The sequence below is a fragment of the Coniosporium apollinis genome, assembly GCF_000281105.1.
Source record: "Coniosporium apollinis CBS 100218 chromosome Unknown supercont1.2, whole genome shotgun sequence".
NCBI lineage: Eukaryota > Fungi > Ascomycota > Dothideomycetes > Coniosporium > Coniosporium apollinis.
In genome coordinates this window covers 629,174-641,857 of record NW_006913264.1, presented here as the reverse complement: position 1 = coordinate 641,857, position 12,684 = coordinate 629,174, and the positions used below count along the sequence as shown (strand labels likewise).

Here is a 12,684-nt window from a genome sequence, read left to right as displayed (position 1 = left end):
CCACGCGACGACATACGCGAAAAGGAGTATGGTGCAGACACACGCAAGGGGAACTGCAGTTAAACACCCAGCCTAGGACATGGAGGCCCACATAGGCTGCGGATATATATCAGCTTGGGGCACATGGGCAAGGGATTGAAGGTAAATCTTACCACTGGAGGAGAAGGGAGAGAGCTGATGTCGAAACACTTTGTAGTGACCAAGTGCCAACAAATCGAATCCGACGAAGGTGAGCATCTCCATCCATCAGCTTAGATATCCTTCACAGAAGAAGATCGTGTACTCTAAGGCAACTAGAACGCCAGCCCCTACAACTGTAACACAAGGTTTATGGGTCAAAGCTATACGGCATGATCAGCTCGTTCTTGTTTCACCGAACATGACATGTACAAACTGTTTCTTCTACGGTTCAGTAAATTAATCGTCTCACTCGCGCACTCCCAATGACCACGCGCTTGAACAGGCGCTCGGAAGACATCAAGCGACCAAGTGCGAGCGAAACCGGTTTCAATGGTCGACGGTCAACGGTCGACGGTCAACGGTCGTCTTGCCCTCAATTCGTCCTGGTGAACCTCGTCCATCTCAACCTTGAGCAGTATCTTGCTGGAACTAACTCCGCTACTCATTCACGGTACAGACTGCGACGAACCCTGCGCAGTACCTTACAGGAGTAGGGCGGCCACTCACGGTGTAGATTACGAAGAACGTTAAGTAGTGCCTATGGTCCAGGCTGCAACAAGCTCTCGGCCCTCAAGCGGCAACCGTGGTAGACCATGTACCTGTATGGTTTCCTGCAACTGTGGTTCGTGAGGGAGCCTTAGAGTAAGAGCGGCCGCCTCAGCGCAAAAACATTTGTATAGGAATCAGAACCCGCTTCGGTTCTTTACTTCCTTTATACACTCTCACTCTCAGCCACCGCTACGCCCTTCTGCATCTTCGCCCTCGCTTTCTCTAGCGGTGGCATCTCTATGATTTGGCGACAACAGGCTTCCAGCTTTCAAGCAGGCAATCCCGCATTCCACGTCCGACTCAGTGATACTCGACTTCGCTTACGACCGCAAACTCAAACCCGACTCGTGATGCAGCAGGTTCGAGAGATGCGAAGTCACGAATCCCGCGTTTATTAAAACACCAGCAAACCCGAAGTAAAGCTTATGGCACATTAGCAATGGTTCCTGCTTTGACGACAGTCACACTGCTGACTCCGCCTCGAACACGTGTTCATTGGACGGCTCCTTCAGAGCCTAAACGGATCCGTAATCCACCCAAAGAACCACTAGCGCCTGAGACGAAAGCTGAGGTGATGGCGAAGCTCGAGAGGCGTTACCACCCTATCAGAGAAGATGTAGGCTTCTGCTACAATCTGAAATGCTCCTGGATCAGCGAACGAACAGTTTTAACGCATGGAAGGTCAACACCAGTAACAGAGCTTGATCCAGCGCAGGTCGAAGCACTCTGCAACAGGTCTATATTGCTTTATCGGGCACATTCTGATCGGCTGGACGACAAGTGCCCACCTTTGTCTCTCAGGTGCATTTTAAAAGAGTGCCTTTTACCACGATGAGGAGCCAAACGTTTAAATTGGACAATTTTGGCGAGTCCAGTCCGCACCACCTCAGCCGGCCCTACGGCAATAGCGGAGATCCTCGACGCGCACGCTTCCTTTTGCGATCGGGCGTCTTCGCTTCCAGTGTTCGGCATCGCCCGACCGTCCCGCGGACGAGAGTCTAAGCTGAACTCAAGGGTGTATGTTGACTGAGAGAGGCTATGCTGGCAACGCACTGCTTGAAAATGAGTCGTTCGCCGCTCAGTCGCACGGTCAAAGCCGGGGTAGGCTGTTGCGGATCTTCGTGATAGGCGTCGAGCAACGTGGTGATCGTCGTGGAATACAAGGCTGCTCCAAACAGCTTCCCTTGACTTCTAGAAGCTTTCATGGCGTAAGCTTTTCCCATTTCTTATCTACTCCGCCGCAATGTCACAGTTGCCGGCAGGTCAAAGGACTGAGGCGGCGACAGCACCCCTTGGTGCCTGGCTTTACTTGCATATCACCGTCCTTCTCTTGGCAGTCTTCAAATCTTATATCAAGATTTCTCCATGATGGGACGGCATCACTACGCCGCGGGCTCCACCCAACCAGGCCACTATGCACCGGCGAGGTACCTGGCCCATTGCTGGGCCCACCGCACTTCCGCTACAGCCCCTACCTCATCCATCATTACCGTCGTGCGCTCTCGACAACTATAGACAGAGTGTTGTCACCAACGATAACTTGTCCTCAACCACTGCTCAGGCAAGCTTTTCAGACGATGCAGACGATTTCAACGGCTCAGACGGTAAGGCTTATACATTTCCTCAGTATGGAAAGATGGAATAGGGCTAACAAGGATCAGATCTCCTGCTTCCTCTATTCGACGTGCCTGCAGGTTACCCGCGACCCACCTGGAAACCCGTAATCTTACGTATGCCCTTGCTAGTGGCTGCGACGGTCTACACAGCAGTGTGTCTCGCCTCGGTCCTATACTTCGGATGCAACATCTGGCTCAAAAGCGAACCGGTTCACACAAAGAACAGATGCAACTATTTCGCCGTTCGATATCTTCCACTGTGATTGCCACGGTAAGCGGGTATGGGTACTAGCTATAATGAGAAGTCTTCTATGGATGGCGCCATACATTGGCATGTCAAACTACAACAAGACCGGCACACACGAGCATACGGACGTAAAGACTGCCAACGCTGCGTCGACCATGTTCGCACCTTACTATCTGGTCAATGTCTTCTTAGCAAGGCGAAACCATTAATGGCTACTTTGTCGTTTTATACTGCAAGCGTTTCTCACCGGACTGTTCGCGCCAGCGCTCAAAGCCAACTTTCTAACAGCCGAACCAGATACTGACGGCTGGATAATCCGAGCCACCAAGCGGGTGACCGTGGCGCTCACGGTAACATACTCACGCCAGCTTCTGCTGCTTACCGGAGCCACTGTACCGCTACATGGACAGTCGTGTGGTCTGATTAATGATGTGGCGGCCATACTTGATCAGATCAAACTGATTGCAAAGTCGAATGTTCTTGAAGACTTCAGTGGCATCGAATCATTACCACGGCATGCCTGGAGCGGTGTCCTTGACGAACTGCAGCTTCGCTTGGGTTACTGGCGTACAAGTCTTTTCGGACATATTTAGTTTGAAATCGACAGAGCTCCCAGCTACCGCCGTGCCGCCAGCAGTGGCATAGCTACCGAGGCCCGCATTGACGAAGGGCGACCGACATATCAGCTTGCCTCCGTTGCGTATCTCTTGGGTCCTTTCTGGATCTATACACTCCTTACAATCACTGCTGGCCTACTTGCCATCGCCATAACTCTACTGGTCTTTCAGTTCAACCGCAGCTTCCCCATGGAACTGAATACCTATACATTCGGAATTGCCAATGTCCTCGTCCGCTTTACACCAGCTATGGTGGGCAGTCTGCACGTTCCGTTCTGGGCGAAAGCCGATATCTGGTTCCGCACTTTCCAACCTTTCGCAAGTATGCACGACCCGGCATTGGCACGCGCCTGCTTGCTAGTAGAGTGCGTGTACGATTTACCGCTTGTCGTCACGGCAAAAGCGTTACGCAACAAGCACTGGAAGGTCGCCTTGTTCTCCCTCCTGAGACTTACCCCGATCTTGCTCCCGTCTTCGCTGGAGCCATCTTTACCGTGCGGCTCAACGAGGAATCCAGAGTGTTCCTCACTATGGCCACTCTTCCACTCGTTGGTATTTTTAATGCTTCTTGTAATTTGGCTTCTTAGCATCCCTTCTTTTCTGGCTAACGGCCAAACGCCGGCTACCATGTCCACTGAACTCACTCGGGCAGCTGTTTGCGCTTTGTTACGCCAGCGTGCTACTCGACCTGGACGCTGTCAATTATCCGGAGGCGGACGACAAGCGGAAGCATGCATGATACCGTCTGCATCTCGCCAAGCAAAGATTCCCCTTTGGAGAACTCATAGGCAAAGACGGGAAGATCCAGATCGGCTTCGATATCGCTTCAAATGTGTAGCGGTTGCCGAACAACATGCGACCTATAGCGTCGACAAGACAGAAGATCTCAACGCGGACTCGCCACAACATGCCAGTTCTTTGTGCGGTTTGGCGCCGGATTCGCGGGCCAGGCGCAGCGCATAGCGCCTGCAGACCTGCAGCGTACGAAACGGCCATGACTGCTGATGATCCTCATCGTCAAGGGCAGATTACCGGTATGGGTCAGGATTGGCGGGATGTGGAAAATGAGGCAGGTGCTGGACCTAGCAAGGCCGAGTAATTGACGTTCGCTGGCTCAGACTCTGCATCTGCCTGTAAGGCTACGAAGTAGCTGCGCTAGCTACCGGCCTGATGGATGTCTCATGACGGATCGATGGTTGGTTCTCCTTTACTGCATGGTTGGATGCGAGTGCTACTCGTTTTATCTGTCCGGTTGTTTGGGACATTTCGATCTTCTCATTCAAGCTTCTCTCGACTCGTCTTGTTAATGAGTTTGCAATATGCATATAGACTATAGAGAAATAGACTAATAGTGCGAACCGAGCATCCCATCGGTTGACGTGACGAGTAGAAGTATATAGAACAGGTGAAGTTTGCTTTCCAAGCCATGGTAATAGGCTCCTGATGCCCGAGGTTCTGTCACTGGTGGCATAGAGGGGATTTGCCCCTTCGATGGGAACGGCGATCTCTCAGGAAGATGGTAGTTGATACACGGACCGTTCACTCGGCGCATGTTTGCTTTATCGCTCACTTGAATACCTTATTTTAGTTATGGACGCTCGGGTCCAGTGCTTCGGCTTCCATCACGGCCAAGTTGCTTTCCAGCCACTTATGCAGCCACACCTGCCACCACAGTTCCTTCAACTCTCATTCTAGCCTGACACTCCAATGAAGAGCACCCACAGTTGATCAGGAAAAGCAAACCATGTCGCGAATATAAACAGGCTGGCTGCAGAGCATGGGACACAGGCACCAATCAGTCACAACCTAGCAGACCCAGCCACCCGTATCTGACCGGGATGCCTGGTATTTCTCCAACACCTCTCCGGGCAGCATGCCCCTCATCGTTTCATCTCGCCTTGTCTCTTGTCTCTCGTCTCTTCATCACGATAATAGCTCTCAGTCTGTTCGGCTAGAATGCAGTTGATCACGTTTCTTCAAATCGCACTGGTGCCAGCAGCGCTTGCGCTAGGGGAGAAGCGCCAAGCGTAAGTATATCCCCTAGCTTGCATCACCATATACGGGCCATTCACATGACGTGGGGTTTCCTAAGGAATATCGTAGTACTGACAGCCGATAGCACCGACGAAGCAGCCTTCTCGTCTGCAGCCGGGCAGCTCATCTCCCTGTACATCCCCCCAAGCGTAGCGTCCGCAATCTACAGCGCCGCAACGGCAGCCAGCGTAACCGGCGATTCTAACTCCATCATCCAGTCTGCGCTTACAGCAACTGCATCGCCCACATGGCTGACCGCCGTGCCCACGGAGTACCAGTCGAACCTTAACGCGTTGGACTCTGAGATCAGCGCTCTCCGAGGTGCCGCTGCCACGGGTATTCCTGGTGCGGACCGCGTTACTACCATTACTAATTCCGCGGGGAGCGCTATCACGAGCATCGTTCCAGGCTCGCTCACTGATGCCGCCGCGAGCAGCGCTAGCAGCGTGAGTATTTAGAAATCCATCTTCTAAATCTTATACTGACCCTGATCAGGCTCTGTCCCAGGGCTCAGCTCTCGCTTCATCACTCGCCTCAAGCCTATCCAGTTCTGTCTCGGCTGCGGTATCTTCGCTCGAGTCTTCCGCAAGCGGTGCCACGTCCAGCGCAGCATCCACCGAGACTGTCACCGAAAGTACTACGTCAACTTCCTCGGAAGCTGCGACGTCGTCTGCAGCAGCAGAGAGCACGTCTTCTGCCCTCGCTGCCCCGACACAGGTCCCAATGGCTGCCGCAGGTGTTCTTGGGTTCCTGGGTGCAGCTCTTGCGTTGTAGCAGAGCATCAAGTCGCCAAGAGCGCGATTTACGGGGAAACGAGAGTATCGAAGAGCAAGAGAAAGGACTTGCTGAATCTTCGTAACGTTGAGTAATGTATACAGATGTTTACTGTGTCAGCGTCGTGATATAATGAGGCACCGCATATATCTGGGTAGTTGGTCACCGCAGAGGATTTCTGCACTGAGCGGAACTGTGCACAGAGAGCTCTAAGTCATGCTCCGGAAAGGGTAATATCAACTCTACCGTGGAACGCAGCAACCGTCTGAGGGGTGCAAATTGGGTTCAAATGCGTGGCATGCTCACAGCAAATGCCCATAGTCAGCGTAAGAAACAGTCCACGACACAAATGCAAGGAGGTGCTCCGCGGAGTTGATGGCTGCCTCGTCCGGCTTGATGGGTGTTTTAAGCTTTCCTCATGACTGCACTGCGTAAGGCTGCTTGTTCCACTGCACGCTCCCGGCACTAGTCAGGAACAGAGTGCATTGGCAGGAACAGCAGTAAATCTTAACTTTAGTGACCCATATCCTTGGCCTCCAAGAATGGTTTGCGAGTACAACCCTTCTGAATATTGTCCCAAAGCAGCTGCCTTTACTGTCGACAATGGTGCCGTCTCATCTTGCAATGAAGGACGGGCAAGGGCTGGCGGGAGCAGCCGCAATGACGTACAAATAACCGATCAGTTACCGATCAGGAGCAGTGCGGTGCCTGTGCCTTGGTCGGAAGCGAGCCGACTGCAATTCCTGCTCGTGTGACAACCTGAGAGCTTCTGTGGTATATCAACACCCATTCGCTCGCGCCCTTCACACCCTCGCTGGCAATTGTGCAGGGAATTCCCATACAATGCCTTCAAGCCTTCTGACCTCGTTCCTCGGCGCCCTTCAGGCCTCCCTGGCCGTGCTGCTCACTCTGTCCTACGGAGTGATAGCTACTCAGTTCAGTCTCCTCTCCGAAGCCAGCGCCAAAGACATCTCGAAAACCTGCGTGCGCCTCTTCCTTCCGGCATTGCTTATCCACAATGTTGGCTCTCAGCTGGACAGCGATACCGGCACGAGGTACATACCTGTACTGCGTAAGCCCACGCCCATGCAACTTCTCCCTTGGTCCAGCTGCTAACGAAGTCCCAGTCTGGTCCATCACCTATAACGTCCTCTCCATGCTCTTAGGGATAACAATGACGAAAATCTTCAAGCTCCCATCGTGGGTCACACCGGCCATCGCCTTCAACAACACCACCTCCCTCCCGCTCCTCCTCGTCCAGTCCCTCGAATCCACCGGCATCCTCTCGAGCCTCCTGATGGGCAGCTCCGACAGCACCTCCGAGGCCGTCGCCCGCGCCAAGTCCTACTTCCTCGTCAACGCCATCGTCAGCAACTCCCTCACCTTCGCGCTGGGCCCGAAGCTCCTGAACGGGCAGGAGGAAGACTCGCCCCAGAAGCAGGAGGAGAAGAAACCAAAGGACAGGACCGAGAGCGAGATGAACGGCCACAACGGCGCCCCCAGCATCGAAGGCGAGGAGGACGTCGAGCGCGGCCGCATACCAGCGCCGCAAGGCGACGGGCAGCAGCACTCAGGCTCCGACTCCGGCGAGGAAGTCGACGAGCAGACCTCGCTCCTCCCCGACCCCATCGTGCGGCGCGGCGAGCAAGCCAAGCAGAAAGGCTCGCACCACGGCAAGCGCTGGTTCTACTCGCAGCGGCCCTGGGTGCAAACCACGCTCGACTTCGCCTACCAGTTCCTGAACGCGCCCTTCATCGGCGCCGTGATCGGCTGCATCATCGGCCTCGTCCCGCCCTTCCACCGCGCCTTCTTCAACAACACGCAGGAAGGCGGCTTCTTCAACGCCTGGCTGACGTCGAGCATCAAGAACGTGGGCGACCTCTTCGCCGCGCTGCAGGTCATCGTCGTCGGCGTCAAGCTCAGCCAGGCGATGCAGAAGATGAAGCGCGGCGAGGCGAGCGGCGAGGTGCCGTGGAAGCCCTTCATCTTCATCACCCTGATGCGATTCATCGTCTGGCCGCTCATCAGCATCCCGCTTATCTGGGCGGTGGCCAAGAAGACCAACGTGCTGACGCAGGACCCGATCTTGTGGTTCGCGATGATGCTGATGCCCGCCGGTCCGCCGGCTATGAAGCTCACCGCCCTCGCGGATGTGAATGGGAGTGACGAGCATGAGAAGATGTCGATTGCGAAGTTCTTGACGGTGAGTCGAGGATACTCGTTTACCTCTAAGACAAAGTGTGCTGATCGTGGATATAGCTCTCGTACGCGATATCACCGCTCATCGCTTTCCCTGTGGTGGGTAGCCTAAGAGCCGCGCAGTCGCTATTGAGCTCGTAGCTGAGCAAGATCGCACACTTCGGTGACGGATTTCAAAAGTTGATGTATGAATAGAGCTCGTCTGATCTGGCGAGGCCGAACATGCTGCGGCCAGGCGCAGGCTTCGGGGAAGCTTGCGGGGCAAGGAGCTGGGAGAGCTAGCAGAGCGTTCTGCACGTCCAGTGCATGCTTGGGATATTAATCACCTCCACGGTAGCTTAGATAACTAGATTAGCTGAGGAGTAGAGACTTGCTCTTGGCAAGCACTAGTGTTGTCATAGTTTAGTGAAAGCAAGCTTGTATCACACCATGATTGGATGATCGTGCTTTGTCATTCAAGAAGACATCCGACACTCGTGTGAGCACTTTGCATTGCAGCAGCAGAAGCCCCTTTCTCGGGGCGATATCTCTATATCGGGCATATCTAAAATCCCAAGACAGGTCTACTGGGCCATGGTTGACAGGCCACAAGGAAAGAACGCCGCAAGCTCCAGATCCCACCCCACCAGCGTCCGGGTTGTTGAAGAAGGAAGATCGCAGGATGGATGTCCCATGTCCGCCCGCCGCTCCTGAAAATGCCGTTGAAGACAGAATCGCTTTTGGTATCATCAAATCATAATACATGTTGAAAGATTATGCGTCGCCCCGCCATGGTAGTCAGAGAACATCTAGTAACGGTACCTGCACGAAATGTCAGCAAGTAGCCCGTGTTATAATGAATGGTCAGGGAGACGTACATGTCGCTCTTGTAAGGACCTTCGATAGGCAGGCCCATGTACTCTGCCTGCTTCTCCGTCATCTTCGAGAGCTTGGCGTTGACGTGGTCGAGATGCAGCAGGGCGACCTGCTCATCGAGAATCTTGGGCAGGACATAGACGCCGACGTCCAGCTTGCCCGTCTTGCCGAACTCGATGTACTTGTTGCCGAACTCCTCATCCTCGGCCTTGTACAGCATGATCTGGGCAAGGACCTGGTTGGTGAAGGAGCAGCTCATGACGAACGAGGAGTGGCCGGTCGCGCACCCGAGGTTGACGAGACGGCCCTCGGCGAGCAGGATGATGTGGCGGCCGTTCTTCATCAGGAAGCGGTCGACCTGCGGCTTGATGCTCTGGACGCTCTGCGCGTTGGCCTTGAGCCACGCGACGTCGATCTCGATGTCGAAGTGGCCGATGTTGCACACAATCGCGTCGTTCTTCATCACCTCGAAGTGCTCGCCGACGAGGATGTCGCGGCAGCCGGTCGTGGTGACGAAGATCTGGCCGATGGGCGCCGCCTCCTCCATCGTGGTCACCTGGTAGCCTGAGACAGCGGCCTGGAGGGCGTTGATGGGGTCGATCTCGGTGACGATGACGCGGGCGCCCATGGAGTGGAGGGCCTGGGCGCAACCCTTGCCGACGTCGCCGAAGCCGGCAACGACTGCGACCTTGCCAGCAATCATAACGTCAGTCGCACGCTTGATGCCGTCGACGAGCGACTCGCGGCAGCCGTAGAGATTATCGAACTTGGACTTGGTGACGGAGTCGTTGACGTTGATGGCAGGGCATAGAAGGCCGTGCTCCTTGCCCTTGTTCTTGAGCATCTTATACAGGTGGTGGACGCCAGTCGTCGTCTCCTCCGAGACACCGTAGCAGTCCTTGAGCATCTCCGGGTACTTGGTGTGCACGAGCGAGGTCAAGTCGCCGCCGTCGTCGAGGATCAGGTTGAGCTTCTTGCCGTCCTTGAACGCGGTGAGCTGCTGCTCGAGACACCAGTTGTACTCTTCCTCGGTTTCGCCCTTCCAAGCGAAACTATCACGAATCAGCACCCTCCTCGTCAATGTTACGATGTTATACGTACACCGGGGTGCCGCCCGCTGCGATGGCGGCAGCGGCGTGGTCCTGGGTGGAGAAGATGTTGCAGCTTGTCCAGGTGAGCTCGGCGCCCAGCGCCTTCAATGTCTCGATGAGCACGGCGGTCTGGATAGCTGTGGAGATCCGTCAGTATGGAAGGTCAGTCAAATGCGGAGAAGTTAGCGTACTCATGTGCAAGCAACCAGCGATACGGGCGCCCTTCAGCGGCTGCTCTGCAGCGTACTTCTCCCTCGTCGCCATGAGACCTGGCATCTCATTCTCGGCGAGCTCAATCTCTCGACGGCCAAAGGCGGCCAAGCTGATGTCGGCGACCTTGAACTTCTGGGCTGGTGCACTCATTTTGACGTCTTGCTCTGCTGGATGTCTTGTAGGAAGGAAGAAAGGAAGGAAGGCAGGAGGGGGGGAGAGAGGCACAAAGTTCAGGATGCGTGGGTTTGATGGTGAAAGTGCTGGATATTTTTTCCCTGAGACTTGAATACCCCACCAAGCCGCCAAAGCCGAGTGGAGCTCGTCGCTGGTTCCGGGGATGGGCCCGCTCGGAGAAGCGTTCCTCCGGCCTGGTATCACTTCCATTATCACTTTCAGTATCACTTCCAGTATCACTTCCAGGTTGTGATTGGAGAAGGAACACCTCAGCCAGCTATCCACTCTCCGTGAATCACATGCTGTTGTTGCCGATGCCTAGCATGTTGTGCGTTGGGAAGTTTGAGTAAGGAATGGTACTGTTCTACAGAGGGTCCTGTTCTCTCAACCTACCAGATAGGATGCCAGGGTAGGTACTATGAGTGATTATATGGTCTGTATACACCATGTATGCGCTTCTTTACAAATGAGATTATGCATCGCCATGCGAAGGGTCTCTCCGCCTCTTCAAAGGCCACAGAGCAGACCAGGTATCAAGTTTTCCTCGTCCACAAACTTCAAACACCAATACCATCCCAGAATACTCCGACAGAGACAGATGTGCTAGCGCAAGCCAATGACGCTCTATGATGGAAACAAGTTAGCCGCCGAGACCAGCCGAGTTAGGGGGTTGAAATCGGGATAGGAGATGTAACTTGTCGCCTTTGTTTCAGAAGCGGCAGCGTATCCGGGACATTGTTCCGAACACTGGCATGGTTCTGCTGGTGACTCACCATCTCAAGTGTCCAAACTCTCCGGATCCAAACCTTGAGCTTGCCTTCTACACCTTCTACGCCCTCGAGATCGACGCCTTCCCACCAGCACCGGCGGGCCGGTTTTCGCCAGAAAAGCAGAAGCTTCTGTGCCATGCCGACAGCGTTGTTGCTCGACAGGTCATTGCCCTTTACATCTGTTCGTAGTCGTGCCAGCGCGATACTGCAGATGACGGCTTTGTTCGGTTCGCCTGCGCGGTGGCCCCAGCGGTCGTCGTGGTTGAAGCCGCTTCGCAAGTGTTAGCGTTGAAGAGCCTAGAATGGATGTTCTATGCAGCGCAGGATGGACAACAAGACTATGGAACTGATGACCAATGTTCACTTACCCTGCCGTCAACATCTCGATCAGGTGCTGCTCCGTCGTACCCGGCTCCTCGCTCTTCCTCAGCCCGGAAAAGATGCCATCCTGCTTCAGCAACGCCTTCCCCGCAGCCCTCTTAATCTCGATCATCTCTGGCTGCTCAATATCTCGTCTCGGTGGGATGGCGTAGAAATCGAGGTCTTCCCGCAGGACGATGATGCCGGCGCGATCCTGTAGCATGTCCCTTGCGGAACCATGCATCGGCTCAATCGGTACGGCCTCTGTATGGTCATCGGTCGATGGCGAAGGTGGTGATGTCGGGATGCTTTGCGCGACTTTTCGGAAAAAGTCAAGCATGTATTGCAGCGAAGCTGGGTCATACTGGGAGTAATAATATCTGTCAGAAAGATACAAATCTACATTGGAGAGGCTCTGTCTGATCACAACAACGCATTGCGGGGCTTTTTGCTGTACAAGAAGCTTGGGTGCACTAACATCAACCGGATAGACGTCTCCGTCGTGGTAGTTCATGTGACCGTCTGGCAGTAGGCCATTTGGAAACAGGGAGAGGAGGACGAATTCGGGCAGGGTGAGGAGCTCGTCCCTGGAAAGTGGAAAGCGGACCCCTCTAGCAATGGTCTTCAGTCAGCCAGTGCGATGCAGCAGTAGACAGTCGAGGTATTACCGTAGCTCAAGTGTGATGTTCTCATCGGACCCGGCTGCACATTCACATGATTGTCAGCATCTACATGCAGATCCTCAGGGATTGTCTTCTAACCTCCCAGTGTGTTGATCGGTGGTCCGGCGCCCTGCGACACCTGCGTGATGATGCTCGCGGGCCCTCCTGCGGTTGCCATGACGTACGTAAACGCGTCTAGTGGACTTGACCCGACCGTGTAAGGCGGCGGTGGCTCTGCGTCGTCGACGTCCTTGCTCGAAGGCCCGTCCTTGTCCTTGGTGTCTTGCGGAAGTGCAGCTTTAGTCTCTGCTACTGCTGTTGCTGCTGCTGAAGCCGACGGCTC

General features: G+C 54.5%; 4 protein-coding genes across 4 annotated transcripts; 2 read left to right on the top strand and 2 right to left on the bottom strand.

Moving 5' to 3' along the window:
- Positions 1-5,281: 5,281 nt before the first annotated feature.
- On the top strand, positions 5,282-6,017 carry W97_00595 (uncharacterized protein; the record flags this gene model as incomplete). The annotated part of the gene is made up of 2 exons (XM_007778508.1): positions 5,282-5,689; positions 5,739-6,017. The coding sequence occupies 2 exons, from the start codon at positions 5,282-5,284 to the stop codon at positions 6,015-6,017; spliced, it is 687 nt and encodes a 228-aa protein (XP_007776698.1).
- An 843-nt stretch (positions 6,018-6,860) lies between these two features.
- On the top strand, positions 6,861-8,357 carry W97_00594 (uncharacterized protein; the record flags this gene model as incomplete). Its single annotated transcript, XM_007778507.1, has 3 exons — positions 6,861-7,089; positions 7,145-8,220; positions 8,277-8,357. 3 exons carry the CDS (start codon positions 6,861-6,863, stop codon positions 8,355-8,357), a joined length of 1,386 nt encoding a protein of 461 aa, XP_007776697.1.
- Positions 8,358-9,004: 647 nt separating this feature from the next.
- On the bottom strand, positions 9,005-10,525 carry W97_00593 (adenosylhomocysteinase; the record flags this gene model as incomplete). The annotated part of the gene is made up of 4 exons (XM_007778506.1): positions 9,005-9,017; positions 9,074-10,123; positions 10,173-10,299; positions 10,354-10,525. The coding sequence occupies 4 exons, from the start codon at positions 10,523-10,525 to the stop codon at positions 9,005-9,007; spliced, it is 1,362 nt and encodes a 453-aa protein (XP_007776696.1).
- A 686-nt stretch (positions 10,526-11,211) lies between these two features.
- W97_00592 (uncharacterized protein) lies at positions 11,212-12,519 on the bottom strand (the record flags this gene model as incomplete). Its single annotated transcript, XM_007778505.1, has 5 exons — positions 11,212-11,590; positions 11,688-12,043; positions 12,158-12,290; positions 12,348-12,381; positions 12,441-12,519. 5 exons carry the CDS (start codon positions 12,517-12,519, stop codon positions 11,212-11,214), a joined length of 981 nt encoding a protein of 326 aa, XP_007776695.1.
- Positions 12,520-12,684: the final 165 nt, after the last annotated feature.